The 20,786-nt window shown below is 39.3% G+C and overlaps 1 protein-coding gene across 4 annotated transcripts in view; it reads left to right on the top strand.

The window, feature by feature from the left end:
* Positions 1-20,786, top strand: part of GRIA3 (glutamate ionotropic receptor AMPA type subunit 3) — a 144,132-nt gene that overhangs the window by 48,357 nt on the left and 74,989 nt on the right. For all 4 annotated transcript variants that reach the window (XR_008508616.1, XM_036402005.2, XM_036402004.2 and 1 more), the window contains exon 4: positions 16,235-16,422. Coding sequence is in view for 3 of the 4 variants with exons in the window: in XM_036402005.2 (XP_036257898.1) it covers positions 16,235-16,422 (188 nt within the window). In the remaining variant the exon portion in view is untranslated. The remainder of the gene's footprint in view (positions 1-16,234; positions 16,423-20,786) is intronic.

The raw sequence follows: 20,786 nt of genomic DNA, 5'->3' as shown, positions 1-20,786 counted from the left end.
CAAATAATTGCAGATTATTACAGTGGAGTGGAGGGAAATGGGGAGGCTTCAGTGGACATTTTGCTAGAAAATTGAGAATTAGCTTCAGTTTTATTACTTGAGGTATGTTTATGGGAGTTACAGTAAGGAGAATCACCGCCTCAATTGTCACACAGAGACCAGAGTCTAGGAGCAATAAAAGGGGAAATTGCTGTGTCACAAGGGAAACTGGTTTTCTGTAAACTAATAAAAATGATGTTATAATGATTTCTTGGTGATCCCTCAGGGATTTTTAGGGACGTATTTGTTAAAGAAACCTGAAAGCTGTTGTATTTCCCTGGTTTTAGGTTTTCTTAATGACTGTCCTGTACAGAATATTCCTTGGTGCAGTGTCCTCTTCTCAAGTAACTATTCAGTCTTTTCTCATTTCCTTTCCAGGAATTTGTACTTCATTCTGTGATAACATAGCACTAGGCTCTTCAACATAAGTAAAAAATGTATATTTTCTTTCCTTCCTGACAGAATTAAAGTTTAAAAGAATAACTCAAAGTCAAGTGGAACCTGAGAAAGAGTGGGAAATGTTGAGTGAAACAGAAATTACAAAATTCATTTTGGACTAAGCTGAAAAATGTCAGTTTTTCTGCAAGGCATCTGGTCCATGCTATTTCAAGCCTAACTCTTAGTTTAATCTTTGTTCAGTTTTGAAAGTAAGCATCATTAACTTTCATTTTGAAAAATATTTTCCTTCCTTTTCTTCTGCCTGAGTTATAATTTCAGTTTGGCCAACCTTGCATTAATTTATCATTGTGGTCTTGTCTCTCTTAAAAGTCTGTTCTTCCTATGAATGTAATGTCAATTGAAAAAAATATCACCAGCTTAGTTACTGAATTAAAGAAGCTATAATTGCTAATGGGAGCTTCCCATAAACAGTGAGTGAAGTTATAACCCCACGTATGTATCCAGGGTATCAAAAATTTGAGTGTGGCCACTGACCACACTTTACAAAGGCAAACAAGACAACCAATAAACATGCTGCCTTTTTTTTTTGCTGAAGAGAAATTTATCAGGACTTTAATATGCCCATATTATTTAAATATATTATCATATTATTTTGTCCAAGAATATAATTTTAGTGAGACTAGAATTACTTGCATACCTGCCTGTAGTTATCATCCACGCTTGGTTTTGTTGTATTAATAACTATTTAAAAATAAGTAAGCTAAGATACTGTAAACATTGTAAATATGTTCCTGTATTAAAATTAGTCAAAATCAAATCAGGTATTTAGTTATGATTTTTATTTCATTAAATTATGGAATTATTGCCCTTCTGCATTATATAAAGTTATTTGAAATTCATTTATCATTTATAGATATTGATGAGCACATCCTAAATAAAAAACATGAAATTATAATCAATGCATTTTGCTACAACAAATATAGCAAATTTTGGTTACAGTTGCTCAGGTGCAGAGCAAACTTTTCCATGTTTGTTTTATTATCTGCTCACTATCATCTTGTTCCCGTGACGTTTCCATGCTGTTGTATAGTGATGATCTCGCTTTATCTTCTTAAATGTTGTTTTATTGATGTGAATGAGATGCTTTCCCTTTGCCCCAAGTGTTAGTTTGTATTTTTGTTAGGAATTATCAGTAACTTGCTGGAACCATGTCTATTTGTAAAGACCTACTCAAGAGGCATGGGTGTTGGGTGTAAGTTCTAGCCAGACAAAAAAAATCACCAGACAATGAGCAGTCAGGTTTGCTTGCAGTCATATTTCTTGCCTGTTACTTTCCAGATAAGCAGCCTAAGTCATGTTATTTTTTCTTGCCTCATACAGAAGATGAATGGTACTTGTGGTACCACAGGAGTCAAATGAAGCCATGGTACAAAGTAGCATCTTCTAGTGCTGAGAGTATTTTTGCAGATGGAGTAGATTACCTAGATAAAATGGAGTGTTAAGACTCTTATCTATAGTCCTGGTGGCATGTATTGTTCATTCTCACACTAGCCCTTACAAATACCAGGATGAAAATCCTATTAAAACTGAGACCTTTTCTGTCATTGTATTTTGTTTTCAAAGCAAAAACCCTAAGCAAACAGGAAAGAGACTCTAAAATCCATTAAACTACATAACAAAAAATGGCCCTGCTAGGAAAGCAAGCTTATTTTGTGTTTCTTGTGGAGAATGGAGAAGTCGATGTCTCTACCATCAGCTGTGGCTCTGATCATAAAGGACCACTGCACACTATTATGTTCTAGTAGGCAGTTCTACCACAGTGTTATATGAAGGCCCCTTCCAGGCCTCTGGTCTTTTTGGAGAAGTCAAACCACAAGGTAATCCTCTTTTCTTCTGAAATTAATAGAAATATGTAGTTTAAAAGGCAAGTCTCTGTATATTGGGGTCTTGTTTTCTAATGCCTGGAAGAGACTTTATGCATGAACTGTGCTTGTTTCACTAATTGGATTGTTGCATTCAGCTGCTGTGAGTTGCTTTGACAATACCCAGTAGAGCCTCTGCATTTTCTGAGCGAGGGTACAATCATGGTGCATCAGTTTCACCACAACTGTAGCTGTTTTAAAACCATCACATTTGCTGGCCACTCAATAAAGGTCATTCTGTTTGTGACAGAACAAGCCAGCCAGAAAAGAATTACATGGCTTCTGGCCAAAAAAAAAAAGGGCACCAGAGAAATATTTTATCTTTAAAGATGTCTCCCTTTCTATTATTTTTTTTTCCTTGGGATTCTATCCAAAGAAATGAAGTATATTATTCATGTGGCTTTTCGGAGAAAGAATATTTGAAATAGCCTTTTAGCAATGCATCACTGAGGTCAATATGTGTATGTCAGAATGTCAGATACAGGTGTTGCAGTGTAGAGGGATGCAGTCTGATCCATCAAAGTAAGGAGAAGCTGGCTTCCACCACATTCCACCTGAGTGTGGAACAACTGCTTTAATGCAGTCTGAGTGCTGCTGTATCACAGTCTTCATCTCCCACCTCTCTTTGTGCTGGTAATGTTATTCTGGAACACTTAGGAGAAAAGGCACAGTTTTGGTCTTCAAATGCCAAATGAAAATTTAAGTCATTCTTTCAAAGACAATTGCTGGTGCAGAGCCTCCCTGAGTATTTCAAACCAATGCCATGGCACTGGAGTGTTAAAAGTGGGTCCAGGAGTGTTTGAAGGTCATGCTCAGTTTTGTTGCTCTGAGAAACTCTGTGAAGGACAAAGGAACTGAAGCTTCAGTAGGGAGTGAAATCTTTCTCAAAGTGTCAATAATGTATTTTATTTAAGAGGAAAATCATTGAAGAAAATACAAACAATAGGAAGAGGTTTCCTGTGCCACACCAGATGTGCAGCTCCATTCAGAATTCCTGGAGGAGTCAGTGGGGGGTATGTCCAGTGTATTAGCCTTTTCCATACTGCTTGAATATCATGTCAGTTGGCCGTGAATTGATCTCTGCAACTTTCTAAAATAGGGTAAATTTGAATCCAAATTATCACTTCTCCCTTCTTTGGCCAGTGTATTTTATATATTTTAAATTCGGAATGGCAAAGGGTCTTTCCCATCATTCAGGGTTAGATGCTTAGATCTAAACTGAGTATTTTTATAAACTCTTTCTGGAATAATGCACACCAATGTCTTTGGAAATATAGCTGAAATGATTGCAAATGATCTCTGAATTCCCAGAAAAATTCCACGTGGCTTTAGCTGAAGCATATTTAGGCTAATATTAATTGTCAGTGTTTTAAAACTCTTGGCAGGGAATGGGCAAGATCTAGAACATACACCCTTTAGCTCTCTTCCTGCTTCACTCCCAAGGTGTTATAGTTCTAGGGTGTAAGAGGGAGAATGAAATATTACTATATGTGGAAAGTGAAGTGGGAGTATGATGTGGAAGGCTGAGGAATTAGAAAGTCAAGTTATTTCTCTTCTGCTGTTCAGGATAGATAATGTGATAAATCCACTCATCTCCAGAGTCCTGAGTACAGAGGGCATTTGCGACTGTGCTTATGATAGGCTGAAGGTCTGAAGTGGTTCATGCAAGAGTACCTGGACCACTGATGTAACAAAATCAATGGAAGTGTAGCAGGGTTGTGCTTCACTGCATGCCTGTAGGACCATGGTCTCAGCCCTTTGTGTTTCACAGTGCCTTTATTTTGAATCATCCCGCAGTTCCACATCATCCACAGTGACAGAGGTAAATCACAATGGGGAAGTAAATCGAGTGGAAGCCATGAAGTGTAGCAGAGGAGGACAACAGTGCTATTTCTGACAGACAGGAGTGAAGACAACAAGACTTCTGTTACAGGAGAAACAAAAGGGATATCCAAAGAATGAGGACAGAGGTGTAAAGTGTAGACCTTTTAAAACAGGGACCAAAATCTTGCTGCATTAAAAAGAATAAAAAGAAAAGGAATCGGTGAAGTGATGGGCCATGCTCCAAACAGTGAGCAAGAATATCTGGCACCAAGAGCTAAGACCTTAGTGGGAGCTGTTAAACAGCAGTACAGCTGGAATTGATTCTACACCTCTTACACTATTTTACATAGCACAGTCATAACCCAGTATTTAAAGAATATACTTTATAAATGTTTGTGCTTTTATTGCCCTTTTTTTTTTTTAGGAAAAAAAAAACAGTAATAGAACTTTTTGCTGTAAAAAGAAAGATGTTGGCTTGATATTTCACTGTAGGGAGAGTGTTGAGTACAATCAGGAGGGACCAGCTCCCTGGAGTTAGTACAGGCATCATATTTTGAGCCTAGAACATCTGTACATTAATAATTAGTAAGGTTAGATGGAAATTTCTTATTGAAGTCAACTCCATTTGCTTGCAGGCGTGACCGACCTGATTTTAACTTGTATTTCATACCTGCACAGAGATAACTACAGTGGCAGGAAGTGTTAAAGAAATCCTTCTTAGTTTACTTGGGGGTAAAAAACAGAAGTAGACAAGAAGTGTCACCCTATTGCAGGAGGGCAAAGACAGAATCAGAACCTTTTGGTTTGCAGTATTGATTTGCACAAAACAACATTTCCCCTCTTCATACCAGGGACCTCCATTGTTCTGTGAAATCTTGCTTTGCTTGAATGACTATAGGTAATGGTCAACTGGGAGATCAGAAGAACTATCAGTGCTTGGGCCTCTAGCTGTGTATGCCAGTTACTGTATATTTTCTCCTTCAGATTAGGTAATGCTAAAGTTCTTGCATATATTAGTTTACTACTCACTGTAGTTTGCTAACCATGCAATCAGATTTGTGAGGCTTTGTATTCATGCAAGAGTAGTCCTGCATTGGTATAATATCAAAGCAAATGGAATAAAAGTGTTCTGTTGTTTCACTGAATATCAGCTTGAATATTCAAATAACATATAAGTATTTTAAATAATAATAAACACTTGGCAGCATAATTGTGTGTAAAGCCCAACATAATTGGAGTACTGAGCCTGTTTGGTCTCAAGGATGTGTTTGCTACAGCTGCCTAATTTAGCAAAGCAATTCTGAGAAAACATTAAGAACAATTTGGTTTGAACCTATGAAAACAGGGGCTATGTGGTTTACATGCAACTCTATTCTTCTAATAGTTAATCTTCTGGTCTGCAGTAGAGTGGAGTGGAATTTTCTATCTTCCTCTTCTTCTTCAAGCTAACAATTGATAGTCTGTCTCAGATATATGTACATCCCATTTAGTCAGACAGTCCTTATCTGTGCACTTGTTGAACATGTTACAGTGAAATAACTAATTAACAACATATTCTGTAGAGAATTCTGTGCCACTTTTTAAGCAGGCCACAGAGTACTTATCCTGAGATGCAGATATCCTATTTTGGTAAGTGATTTCCAAAGGCACACAGGACAGGTCTTTCAGAGGTATTTAGGCTTTCAACACACAGAGAATGACATTGTGAAAAGCACATCAATGAGAGCTATGTGTGGCTGTCATTGAAGGCAGTGGAATGCAGGAACCTTACCTGCTGAGGTTCTTCAGCATGTGCAGCTTAATTGCCTTTGAAAACCTGCTCCTACCATCCTAACCAAGTTGCTTTTGGAAATGAAAGACAGATATCTGTGAAAATGTTGCCTCTACTGTACTGTGAAATGAGCCTGTTTCTTAGTCATAGGCAAACGTATTTGTTGTTTCTGGTTATTGCCATTTCTAGATCATTTAACAGAATCTTTACTATTTATCAAGTACACATGCAAGAACAAGACATTTTTCTTGTTTCTTTTATATTTATTTATAATATAAAACTAAGACAGTTTTACACGTTCAGTGATTTTACTGCAGCATCATGCATAGATATGAGTCTGTAGTTCAGCAGCAGTTAACAAAGATCTAGAGGAGAGGAAGAATGAAGAATGCATGACCTTTTGCTGATACCATTCTATGTACATGGTGATCCAGCAGTGTACACTTCCATTCTACTAATTTTTGGACACATTTTGAGAGCATATGCATGTCTGTCAAAAGGTTCTTTATATGCAGAACTAAGTTTTGCCCAAGGTAAGGTTGAACTTCTGCTGAAGTTGCCTCTGAAGTCATATATGTCACCTGAGTGCAGTTTCCCTGTGAAGCCTGTCATACTGGTATTTCCAATTGTCAGTTATCAGAGCAGTAAATTAGAAAAATCCTGCCCATGCCTAAGAAGTGTTACCTTTTTTTTCTTATTTTTTTAAGTATCTTGTGCTGTAGAAAAGTCTGGATCTGAAGCCCAGACTTTGCTGATTTGTGGGGCCAACTCCAGGAATGCCTCTCTGCTTCCTTCCCCAACTAAGCACATGGGAACTGGGAGAGATGAAGCCAGAGCTAAATGTTTGAATCACATCCCTGTCTCTGTTTAGTGAATCCTTATGCTGAAATGTTTGCATATTTCTGTATAACCCAGCGTATTTCATATCCAGCTCACCGTATTTCAGGTGAGCTGCCCTCCTGAGCTAAATTGGGAACAGTGTGTGTTGTAAATGCCCAGAGATCTGACACACATCTGGGGTATCTTCCCCCATCTGAGCTTACTGTCTCCAACCCCTGTATTTAAAAGGTGCAAAATAAAACACAGCAGCCAAAACATATTCTGTGTGTTAGGAGAAAAGGGATATCTGATGCTAAATGTCTGATTTTTTGGTGCAATGAAAAAGACTTCCAATAGCCAAATGCTGTTACAAGTTTGGATAATAAAAGCAAGGCATTGTTTCCCCTTTAGTCTCTTTCTTGAGTAGCAGGTGAAGCCAGAGGCATTTCCTGACTGGGAGGCAGTGGGAAGTCTCTAATCTGCAGGTTACATGAGCCTGTTGTGTGTCACCACCCTGCAGAATAAACCAGGTTATTTTTTGAGACACAGAGCTGCAAGGAGCGGAGTTAGGTCACTGATGCAGAGCACTGAGCCAGTCCAGCCTCATTCTGCTGCCTCATCTGGGTGAAATGTTCTGGAAGGTAACTTATTACCCCCAAGCTTTGTGCTGGGTCAGGTGTTGCTTATTGATGCCATGTGAATTCTCTAGTAACTTTGTAAATTATCATCCTGTGGCATCACTGCAGGAGGAATCAGTTTAAAGCAGATCAGATCATAGATTCGGTGCTCTGGTCAATGCAGGTGAACTATATTTGTATGTTCAAGCTCAATTCAGACCAAATCTGTATTACCAAGTAGTTAGCCAGTATACACACTGGTTTAGAATTAGTATGAAGCCTTGTAATTAACAAACACATCATCATTGTTATGAAGAGAAATGTACTGAAAAATATAGGAAATAGTGATATATAAAAGCTCCATATTGCCAGCTATTAGGAAAAACAAGGCAGAAATAGCCAGTTAAGTGACAAAACTGAAACACATATGCAGACTGTGAATATGGATCCATAAATTATCATTCATATTACCATAAAAACTCATTTAAATTTCAGATTGGTTTTAAGCTCAGTAGTCATCCTTTGATTGCTTTTTCTTTTTTTTTTCTTTTTTTTTTGTGTTCAGAATAAATAAAAGGAAATTAACTTATGGGTTGAGATATGAAACACATTCCAGCTGCAAGGGCAATTAAAATGCTGGCTACTAAAGGGTGAGATGTTGATGAGGAGAGACTTTGAAAGGCTGAGAGCATCTGTTAATGAAAATTCTCAGAGGCATAAGATCTGTTTGCTCAGGTAGTTTGGAAACTGAAAGTGTAGATAAAGGTTAGGAAGTGAAATAAATATTTTTCTAACATGATTGACTGAAGGTCAGATAGAAAGAATAATTTTGCTATGTCTGAGGACAATTCAACTAGCATTTTTTTTTTTCCAAGACATTTATCTGAGGTGAATCCAGGGGTTTTTTTTGTGATGAATATGTATTTCAATTCATAGTCTGATTACCATAATCTCCTGTGATTGTTTCTTCAAAGGAACAATATTTATCACTTTTTAGATTCAGTAGTTCCAAACACGTTAAGAGAAGGCAGACAGCAATAGTACACACTCATGCTAAAAACCCTCATGTATCATGATAAAGAGCTAACTTGTATTACCAGTATTTTTAAGTTTACACCATACTTTGAAGTGATGGTTTTCACTCTTTGAATATATGAAGCCAAGTTTTAGGTATTTTCAAAATCCTATCCTGTTGATGAGTAAGTTTCTTTTTTCAGAACATCTACTGCCTTTAACAGAATAAAGGCAGTGATTCTCTCTTTTGGCTAAAAAAGTTATTTAAGCTTAAAAAGAATTAATTTTGTTTCCTTTCTCAGATGATAATTCCACACAATACTTTCCTTTTTAACTCTATTTGTAATTGTATCACAATTATGCAACTTTACTTGGAATAATAAATATTGGTTTCCATCTGTATCCCAGCTCACTGGCAGCCTGTAGCTATTCAGCTTGCTCTAGTAAATAAGAGAAAAATGCATTCTGAAATGCCATATGGATGGAACATGGCTTTACATGGAATGTAAAGACAGGTTGTCTTTTCTAGACTGATGATTAACTCTGTGGTTCCTAATTAGAATCTTTTTTTTCTGAGATAAATATGTAAACACAATTAGGTCTGTACTTTTAACATGCAGTAAATCAGCCTCATTGGCTGAGTGTTAGTCAACACATTGGGATTTTTGTTCTGTTTTTCAGTTGCAGGTAGATGTTGTGAGTGATATCTGATGATGATGCTTTACACAACTTTGTTATTTTATGTGTTTTCTTCCATTGATTTCCATGCATGTTTCAAATACAGAAAAATTACACGGCATCTCTTCTCTCTCTCTCCTGACTAGAGAGAGAATATAAGAGACTGTCATCCAAGTGTGCCTGAAGTTAAGGACAGATGAAGTCCACCTAGGCCTCATTAGGGTCAGCTCACTGTGTCTGATGTCGGCAGGATTATGGCTCGATTCTTTCTATCCATGGTGACTAGATCTGTTTTTTTCAGTAACCTATGCACAGGGGTAATGAAAAAAACAAACAAAGCCTGATGGGTCTGAAGGAAATGGTTGGTAATATCTGTGTTTCTTGATTTCTTCTGTTTTTACCCAAAGAAACTTCTAATCTGATTGTATTATTCAAATGCTTTTCAGCTGAAGGCTGAAAAGCAAGCAAGACTCCTTGCTTGCTCCATGCAAGAGGCAGTAAGTGAGGCTGCAAAACCATGGTTGTGATCTAGAAGAGATCAAAGGTGAAGAATCCAAGGGAAAGCCTCTACAGAAAGCTGCATCTTGGTAAGGCTGTGGTATTGTACTAAAGTTATGGTGTTAGCTTTCTGATACCACTAGGATGCAGGATACTCTGCAAATGGTTTATTCTGGATTTGCTGATGGCACTTGGAGCATGTCCTTGCTGGAGAATTCAGGGCACTCAGGGAAATTGGTGTCAGTGATAAATACCATAGGACTTCAACTCCATAGATTTCTATCTCACTGTGTATGGAACAGCACTGTGCTTACTGCCTAGTTTTAGGGTTTGGGCAGATGAAGCCCTGGACTCTGTAGAGCTTCCCTAGTGAAGTATCTGTACTTAGCCATTTTAATTATTTTTTTGTTATTCAGATATTCTAAAGCTTGGAAGCTAAATACTTTTAATGCTTATGTAGTTTTACAATTTTGCAATTTGCATGTAAAAAGTTTTCTCTTTGGGAGAGATCTCTGCTACTCCTAGACCCACGTCTCCCAGATCTCAGCACTGTCTGGTGACAGAGTGCCCTCACAACTCTGGTAGCATCAGTTCAGAGGATACTCTACTGCCCATATCACTGGACAACACAATGCTCTTCACCTTCTGTCACTTCCCAAAATTCATTATTCCTTTTTCTGATTTTCAGTGCTAAGTCCACCTTTTCTTCACAATTGTTTACCTGTTATATTTTCCTCAAGTGGAAAGTATTCTGGTTTTGATGTGGTTCCATCTTGTCTGTTCTATTACCAATCTGTATCCAGAAGCTGTTCACTCAATTATTATTCCTTTGAAAATTATTTAAATAAAGACTTGCATAGCAAAGCTAAAACTAGAACACAGCTCTTTTGATAAACTTTGGATCATATCCTTGTACTGAGGTCTCCCTATCTGTCCTACACCGGCAGATTTGCCCACAACATTGTGAAAGTCATATGAATAAGTCCCCCTGTGGAAGTGACAGCATTGCTTATGGCATCTTTTTGTCTTGTCCTTGGTTATTGAACTCTTTGATCCCTTACTACATTGCTCTCATTTTACACTGGCACAGCTTCATTCAAAAGCAACGTAGTTGCACTGACCTAAAACTGGAGTAAAATGAGAGGCAAGTTAGATGCAAGGTTGTTATGAAAAAATAGATCAAGGTGAAGTGGATTCAGAAAGAGCCATTTAGGGAGGAAAAACAGGTATTTTACTTGCATTCAGCAGCTCTGAATTTCTGCAGTTTTAGCTGTATCCCATCCCTAACAAATATGAACCAGATGGTTCCTGTAAATTCTCCTCTACAGCCAGGCTATTTCACATTCACTCAAGCAAGCTGTCATACCTATTTGTGTATATTTTTCTGTTTATGGATGACAGGTTGCAGTACTGTAGTGTATGTACAGAGTAAGCTAGAGGTTTACAGAACAGAAAAAGCAGAAATTAAAAAAAAATCATTACAATGTGTTTGCTACTTGGTCTAGAAGGTTGTCTACTACCAGAGTAGTGGAGTGTAACACTTTACATGTTGGTTACCAGCTAGAAGTGATCAGGTCAAAACCAGATGGGTTGCATTTACTCTATTTTATTTAATAATTTGAACATGTGTGAGACAGAAGGAGCATTCCAGGGTCACCATCATTTACTGAATTGCTTCCTGGTGACTGTTTAGTAGCTTGTTCCTTGCTTCTTCCCCTGCTTATGAAGTTGTTAAGCAGCCCTGGGTTATGCAAAGCATACTTGCCCCACGGACACGCTGGGATTTTGGATGATGGGGAATTTTGGGGTTGGCTAGTAGTTTTTGAACTCGTGCCTAACATGGTGATCTGTTTGCTTTCAAATTAGCGTTAGGTTCAGTGCCAAACACACAGAATATCCAAGTATATCTCAATTTACCAACCTCTGGTACACTTGAAGTGTAAGCTGGCATCATAGCAATTGTATTTATCATGGGAGATCACTTGCCTGGATGGCCTCCTTTTTGGTGAGTTCATTGTGCCCTTGACAAACACAGCTCAACACTTAAATCCCTGAAGTTCACTGATGGGCCAGAAGTGTAGATCTCTGTATCATGTCCCAGATACATAGTTCAAAACACAAGTGTTCAGATCAGAGCCAATGTTCATTCAGGTGGCACAAGCATGCTGCATGTGCCAGGAAAATACACCCCTCATAGATTGCTGGTATTCAGCAAGGCAAAAGGAAGAGCAAGTGCTCTTCCATTTCTGTAGGAGGTGAAAGGTCCAAGGTCTTAGCAAGAACATTCAGGAAAAGAGATTTACATAAGTGGTAACTTTTTTCAGTAAGTACTTTGGTGCCAACTGCAAGGGCTCATGTGATTCTACAGATGTTCCAGTGTAATCATTTAGTCATGTCACATTAATGATTGCTGTTATTTAAACAAGAGTAAGTTCAGTGATGTAGCACATAGAATTTCATATGGCTGAGCAAACTGCTGACATGAATTTCGCCTATGTGACTGTGGGAGAAGTTTTGTGAGCTTTCAGAGATGCAAAAGAGTGAAATGTCCTCTTCGCTTGTGTTAGTAGGGTCAGTGGAGAGAGGCTTTTATCAAAGGAATAATCAGAAAGAATGAGTTACAGACTTTATTTCCCTGACAGAAATAGCAAGATACTGGCTGAATTTGTTTCTTAGTTCATCTTCAAGGAGGACTGGCCAGAATGTAATTCTATCTGCATTGTTTAAAGTACAGAGATAGCATTGCAACAAATAAGATTTTCACTGCTTTATGAGAAATTTCTTTAGAATGTTTTCCTTTTTTGCAAGCTTCAATCTGCAAAACTCAAAATACTTGCTTCAGCTCATGGAGAGCAAGCTAGGCATTTGTTTGGTTTTAGTTTTATTACTATGTTTACCTTCAGCCCAATCATTTTGAGCACTGTTTAGATGACGGCTAGATATTTGAATTCATCAGTATTTTTAAAATAAGCCAGACAATGGCATACTTGAATGTTAAGGCCAGGATCATCTAAGCTTTTAGTGATGCAGATCAGATTGACCTGTGAGATTGCACTCGAAGATGACAGGAGCAGCCTGTGTGTTACATGACCTGGCAAGTATGGCCACAGCCATCATGTGACCAGATTATTCTTAAATCTGTAATGCCAACTTGTTCATAACATAGTGCAGAGAAGGGATGTGGTGCCTTCTTATGAACTAACCTCAGAAATAGTGCTTCCAGAAAAATGCCTGCCTTTCATCCCACTATTTTTCATGTCCAAGTTATGACTAAAAAAAGAGGTTGCAAGATCAGATTGGGGTCTAAATAAATTTTTCTTGTGGTCTGTATTGGTGTTGATGACTACAGAATGCGCAGCCACTGAATTTTGGTGATGATATTATGGTCCCCATTTCAAGATAATCTCAAGTTTTTCTTGCCTTAACTAATATTTTTTGGCTGTCTTGACAGAAGTAGTATGAACTGGCAACAGTATTGATGAAATCCCTTCCTGCACAACTTCTCCACAGACCTGTGGTGAATTATCAGTTCTTTAGTGTTTTGGAGTAAATGTGATGCACACCAGACAAAGACTTTGGACCAGAGATAGTTGCCATGGCTGGCTGCTGCCTTCACCCTTAGGGGGAGCAAGATGAGAGGTACCTGTAAGAGTTCTGCACCTCCAGGGGGCTGAGGGATGAGCATTCATGTGTTTCCTGAGGGCAGGGTGTGGACAAGCACCATGTGCAGGCCTGGTCACTGACAGTGCACACAACACGGGAAATCATTTCCCTGTCCATTACCCCGGCAGTGCTCCCAAAATGGCACAGCTTGCATTGTTATGCTAGAAAGAAAAGTTCACATTGCAAGATAAAATGGTCCTTTTAGTTAAACAATCATATTGCTTATGTAACAGCTCTTTTAATGGTAAAGTACAGCTGGAGCCTTGGAACATGTTGTTTACAGAAATACCACATAAGGGTAATGATGTAAAATGCAGTAAATGGCGCTGGCGTTATTAGACATGGGGAGAGACCTGAGACTGGAACAGTGAGGATGCAGGCACCACCTTCCTGTGAGAGCAGGAGGTTTGAGCCAAGCTTTAGTAAACCAGGAGAATGGGCTCTGTAAAGGTCATCAGAGGTCTGGTCTAAGGAGCTGCTGCAGCAAGGGCAAATGGTTCTTCTCAAAGCAAGGATGGGAGAGGGTCCAAGAGAGAGGAGCTGGCACAGCACAGACGGTGCCCATAGGGAGGATTTCAAGAACTAGCAAGGGTAGAGGGGACTATGATGGTGAAGATTTGATGTGACAAGGAGAAAGAGGAGGCAGAGAAGACAGAAATTACAAAGCTCTGGAACTTTTCGGTCTCATTTTACTCTAAGTGTATTTACATGCATAGGAGAAAGAGCAAGAATACTCAGCAGCCTTTCTTGAAATGGTAACCACTGACTAATACACATGCATACAAAAGTACACATATACTTACCCACACAAACATGCAATTTCACAAAATTAGGAAAATTGCCCAACTTTCTTCTGAGATATTCAGGGTTTGACAAAGCAAATTCTGACTCAGTGTTAGCTGAAACTGAGATGCAATGGCATCTTCGCTCCAACATATTCATTTTCCTTCTTTCCTTGAGATAGTTCACGAGCTTTGTATGTGTCATTAGCAAAAAACAGAGCTACAGATATGTTTGATGTATTGGTTTTTCATAATATTTTGAACTGATTTGTTCAATCTGGAGTAAAAAAACCTGGGCTTATGGACTGTTGTTGTTTACAGCAAGCTCAAGGTTCATACTTAGATGTTATATGAATGATGAAACAAAGTAAATATTTATTACTGACTGAAATAATGTATTTTCAAAAGCACATCTTTGTACACAAAGCATTTGTAAATCCCCATTAGTGGTATTTATGCTTCCACATAAAAATTCCTCATTTGCAGCCAACTGAGTATCTTAGGCTTAGATCTTCCTGCTACACGTAATGCAATCACAATGCTGTCACAGACATCAGAACCATTTTTGTAAAATATGATGTTAAGGAAGACTGAGTTCATTGTGCTATACATATGTAAATGCCTCTCTTTCAGTAGTCTCAGAGGAAAGAAGATGCCAGAAAGAATTCTCAACCAGCGTACATATTAATTGTCACCACCTTTCATGGGATAGTAAAGTGCATTCATACAAAGAAAGGCATTAAGAATCAAGGAGGCTGCACAGGGAAAGTGAGGGCATTTGAGTGAGACCTAAGGAAGTCACACGATAAATTATGGTAATCTAATTGTAATCCAGAAAATCATTCTTCTCTTGTTTGTGTCTGTAATGAGGTAATGGTGCAGCTCCTCTGGCTTCACACAGCCACTACAAATTTACATCAGGCTGTGGAAGATCAGGCTGCAGCACAAGTTCTTTGTTATTGTTGTATCTCTGCAAGGATGTCTGAGTTCAGAATAGCTATTGGTGTAATTTGCAGCAGTGAACATGTTGTTCCTCTGTAGCTCAAACTCCTTTCAGTTTCAGAAAACTGGTTATCACAGAGCACAATTAAGTGGTTGTTGATCCTGTATGTTTATGTGGTTGTGTGTAAGCTTTTCAAATCTGGCTGTGGATAAGAAATCCACTGCATGACTAAATAATTGGACTGAAAGTTTTGCAAATAAATTATCTGGACAGAAACAGCACTCATATGGATATGCTTCAGAATAATAGGACTCTACTGGAAACCACTAGGTGTGCTTGAAGTAGAATGACTTCTGTCTCTGATTGGCATCTGCTCAGAATGAGAACAATTAGAACTATGCACAAAATTAAATTTTCTGAATGAAAACAGGTTCCCAGCTACATACTAAAATAAAGGGATGCAAATCAATATCTGATGATTTCTACATAAGCATGACTTGGCAGAGATTCTGTCTTTAGTTCCACCACTTTTCACTTAGGGACTTGACTTGGGTTCTGCCTTTTGCTGAGGCATGGCTATTCACAAGAAATTGAAATGCTGCTTGCCTCTGTAATTTCCCACTGTGTAGTCCTTGGTTGTTCTGTGCTGCTTCTCTCCTGTGTAGAGGATGCTAACTGAGTTGATATTACCTTAATGAACACATTGGAAGTGTGGTTAATGCTGCTAGACTCCATATTTAAAAACATTTTTTGAAATCAGAGTGAGTGTCAGTAAAGTACTCTCCTGTGGCTGTGGCTCCAATGACCGGTACAATGACTTAATTGACATTCTTGTGCAGTGCTTGGATCCCTGCCAGTTAATGACCCATTGCAGCAGTCTGCACAGGCAAATCACCCCCTTTGTCCTGCTCCTCAGGCTGATGGACCTCTGCCCAAGTAATGGCTGCAGGCTCCTATTCTCAGCTGGCACAGACCCCAGCATGACCATAAACATCCCCAAAAGGATCATAATATGGTATATGGGACAGATTCTGATATACCACCAAGATGTTCTGCTGAAGTTGGTGACTTTGCCAGTGGCATAGCTGAAAGGAGAAACTGGTCCCTACACTGTTGTTTTCTCAAGCAGCGAAGCACTTGCAGGCTCTCAGCTAGTCTTGTCCCTTTAGATGATGCCAGTTTTTTATGAACCCTTTGTCAAACATTCAAAATAGCTTTTATTTTTGTTCTGCTTTTAAATGGTTGTATTGTCTCTTCCCCCACAGGATTTTCCATTCTTCAGGCAATTATGGAAGCAGCAGTACAGAACAACTGGCAAGTGACAGCCAGATCTGTAGGAAGCATAAAAGATGTTCAAGAGTTCAGAAGAATTATAGAGGAGATGGACAGACGGCAAGAAAAAAGATACTTAATTGACTGTGAAGTAGACAGAATCAACACCATTTTGGAACAGGTATCTGCTTTTCAGAAATTGTGATCTCTCTGTGACAGACGTTGTCAATATTTCTAGAACTGCTTATTTCTAGAGATTATTAAGTATCCTTTGAGATTCAAGTCCCAATAACTGGCCAGTTACCTAGTAAAATTAAAATGTCTCAGTGACGCTCATAGTTGGTGGCAGCACTTACATGTAACCTACCAGGAAATATCACTGTGATGTTTTTTCCCAAATGTTAATGATGAATAATTTTTAAGTAGATAAGGAACCTGGAACCTCAGCTGCCACAGTAATATTACTGTAATCAAGGCTACTTGTAAGGATTGCAAGACAGGTGCAATTTTTTATGTGGAACATGAAACAAGAAATAAAAAGCCAGTCAAGTATCACAGAATCATCTTAAAGAATTCCCAGAAGGAAATCCTGCTAATGAAAAATTCAGCTGGTAGTCCAGACGATTCATCAGTACATTTTGGTACATAAAGTCCTCCCCTCTGCACAGCCAGTGCTGTTGATGGGCTAAATTGTGGGTGATGGGGTCTAAGCACCTTTGTTGGGCAAGATGCATCTGGAGTGACTGTTTTGCTCTTGCATGGCTTTCCCAGTGATTGCCCCAGAGGAATGGCCAAACCCTCTGGCCATCCCAGGGTATTGCCCGCTCTGCCTGTGTCCCTGGCTGTGCAATGAGCTTGAAGAGGTGTAATAACAGCTACAAATTGTCAGAAGCAGACACAGGACAGTTCCCTGCCTCCTGGGCTCACAGTAAAGCTGGTGTGGCACCAAATCCATGCTGCTTGGTTAGTCACAGGCATGTGGGAATTCACTTGCATTAAGACTGAAAAACCCTCTGATTACTGCCACTTTGTAAATTTAACTGTGGGTTCATAGTATGGAATAGATCAATAACATTTAAATTTCATGAAGCATTAGCATATCTCTTGGAAATGTTGTGTTGTAAACTAGCAACAAGCTGACCTCAGTGCCATAAACCCTGGGAAACATGAAAAATATATTCACTGTGTTCCTTCTCAAAATATTCAGTTCCTGTCAGGCCTTGAGGTGTATCACAGAGGGTCAGGCTGTGGGGACAGCCAGGTGCCACAGCTGCTATTACAGAGCAAGGAAGGAGGCGCTCAAGGGAACAGGGCACAAGCTGTGCTGGCCCCTGACTCTGACAACTGCTGTGGTTGTGATGCTAATACAAGCATTGCATTTTATGCTGTATTTTTAGGCAATGTGGTTAGTGCTGTCTTTAAGGGAATTCAAAAGTGTAAGAAACTTTTTTTTTTTTTGGTTGCTCATGTTCTTGGAAAAGATGCAAAACACTATACCTACTCACAGCCCACTCTTTTGAAAATGCTGCAGCAGAGCACTCCTGAGCCAAGCTTAAAGAGCTCTGTGGGCCCCCTCTCAGCTGAGATGAGAAGCAGGCCTTTTGTTTGATCTGGCTTCATTTACATTTGTTCTCATTTTTTCTTCTATTGTCCAAATAAGAGAAAAATAAGTCAAACCACTTCAGTACCTACAAGGAAAGCTGTATACCAAGCAAGTCGTGTAGCAAAAAAACCTGGTGACTCTTTTTTCTGCTGCTATTCTAAATTCAACTCTCTTGAAGCTTAAATTTTGTTAAATGTATGATTTGGTCTTCTGTCTGTGTGATAGCATAGGTTAAGTAAAAATTTGCTGCTGGGGTCTCCACATTTCCCCAAACTCTGCAGTACATGCTGGTACACCCGATGCTAAAAATATCTTCTGTCAACAATTTCCAGAGGTTTTTTAATTGGATACTGAAAAGCAGTGACTTCAATTTCTGCAGGGAAAGTCAGTAATGGTGGATGGACCCTAGGTTGATGGCTGAACAATTATTGTTTGTAGGCTTTTCCTTCCATCTCCTCTGCTTACCCTGTTATCTTCTCATAAAGTAGTTAAAAGTTTTCACAAACATGTGTCGTATTTAAATCCATCCATCCAGTTTGCTCAAGGGAATGGAGAGTTGTCTTTTTTTCAGCCAAGTGTGTTTGCTGATAGCATAATATTGAGGGGAGAGATAAGTCTGGATTTGCATATTTCAAATCTAGCGTTTTATTGCAGTTTAAAAAGTCAATTCAGTGCTATGTGTGGAGTTTAGGAAGGCTGCTCAGCTGAGAAGCACTAACATCTGAGCCTGGTACCACTTGCTGATGCACATTTGCAGATGGGTTTGTTTTTCCCAGTGAGAACAAAAGGGAGCCAAGACACCCTACCTGTCTGAACTGCTGTGTCAGAGCACTGGTGGACAAAGTGTGTCCCATAGAGGGCTGGTACAGGCTGCCTCTGCCCAGCTGCCTCTCCATCCCTCTCCCTTTTTTGCCCTCCTAGGAGCAGAAATCCAAAGGTCAAAACCCTCCCATTAACTTCTGGGTGTGCTGCCTCCCCCTAGAGAGGGGGTTTATGTGGTTACTGTGTGGCACTCTGCTATTACTCTGAGTCAGCAGCAGCACTTGCCAGTGACCCTGGATTTCAGAGGCTTAAATAGAACTTATTCAAGAAGAAAAGTCATAGCAGAAATAAACAGACTGTAAACCACTAAACAGTCTACACACGCACCGAGTTTGCTATCAGACTTTTGGGCTCTTGGCCAGCCCATTCAGCAAGCTTGTCAGTGCTCTGCTCCAGGAGCCATGTATCATGGCTTTGTGTTAGTGCTTGGATTCAGTGAGAGTGACCTCTTTTCCTGCATCAGGCTGGTCAGTGTGTGCACTTCTCTTCCTTTGATCCTTTTTTCAACCAGTTCAGACCAGGGTCTATATATCTTCCAAAAATTCAGGCTCATCCAAAGACAATTACACATCTGGGGATTTTCTTCTGAGACTTCAGGTCATTCTGGAATATTCTGTACCTTCCTCCAGTGAGTCAGTGACCTTGAGTATTCTGTATGCCTTTAGCATATGGCACGTGTGTGTGAGTCCCTACATTTCCAAGACCTGTCATATGAAGTATTTCTCTTCTCAGGGCTCTGATACTTGATCTTCCCAGCTGTGAATATAAGGTCAGGGAAAGAGGGAACCTCAGCTCCTACTCTGCCTGAGTAACCTATTTTGTGCCAAATTTCATACTGTAGGCTGATTTGTTTTCATTCCCCATTCAGAAGATTTTGTGATGAGACTTATATTTTGTCCTGGAGGTGGATACCCTGCTCTAACCTCTTCAGCTGTAGAATAGAGGGAAGCCGAGAAATCAGTAGTTATTCTGTAAATTGCCATCTGTTTGTTCACCTGCCCTGTAGTTCCATAACCACTGAGCATGTGGATCTATATCCCCCTTGCACAACAAAACTATATCCAATTCAATCATCTACTGGCCTCTCAGGCATACAGATAGCAACACTTATATCATGCAAAATTCATAAGCTCACCACACTTCTTGTCCCTTGATGCTAAAATATTCTGTATTTCTTCACAGATAGATATAAAATTTTGTTCTCATAAACAGAAGAACATTTTCTTCTGAGAGCTAACAGTAAGCCTTAGCCTGTTCAACCATGTATTTAGAGACATGCTTTTGAGTTAAGAAATATGTTTTTCTTATTCTCAGCATAATAAGCTGTATTTCAGACCAGAGTGGCTTTATGTCCACTTAGAAGAAAATCTCCTGAGGGCAAATGAGGAGGAAGAAACTCCATTCAGAATCAAAATGGTGAAACTTTACAAAAGACCTGTTTATTCCAGAGCCTGCATGCTTTTATCAAAAGGATGCTATCTCCAAACTTAGTCATGAAGGTTAGGTTCCAAGGCAGTGTCTGTATTAAGTGAAGGCATCTCACAAAGCAAAAGCAATATTACAGCAGAGAATGCAGTCCCCAAAGTTTTACAATGACAGCCAGACTGTCAAAGACAACTTAAAGTGAAAACTCTTTGGGATTAAGAAGGGTAATCTGATTGCCTGAACTCTGTCCTGTGCTCACACTAACTATGACGACCTTCAAGTCTGAAATTCTGAGATTAGGATGGAGGTGTGCAGGTTTTCAGTACAGCCCCAGCTGCATCTCCCTGCAGAGCTACTCAGATCTCAGAGTGAGCTCACTGCACAGCAGCTTTCACATTTAGGGTGTCATAAGAATAAACACAGAACTGCAGTATTGGGTTGATGAACAGTCATTAAAAATAACAATAGTGAAAACTGTAATTGAAAAAATTCAAGACCGCTGTCATGTAAACTTCCTGCTTTATGTGTTCCATTATAAACAGATAGTCTGGGGAGGGGGGGGTTTGCCTGTGTTCTCCATAGCAATTTAAAATACAATTGCCTACAAATCCAGAGGGCCACTTGAAGCAGAGCCATGAGTAGCTTCAGCTTCTGCTTTGCTTTTGAAGCCCAGCAATGCCATGTCCTCTGAAGGC

Source organism: Molothrus ater, chromosome 14, assembly GCF_012460135.2.
Source record: "Molothrus ater isolate BHLD 08-10-18 breed brown headed cowbird chromosome 14, BPBGC_Mater_1.1, whole genome shotgun sequence".
NCBI lineage: Eukaryota > Metazoa > Chordata > Aves > Passeriformes > Icteridae > Molothrus > Molothrus ater.
Note: the sequence above shows the minus strand (reverse complement) of the source record. Positions and strands in the feature narration are given on the sequence as shown.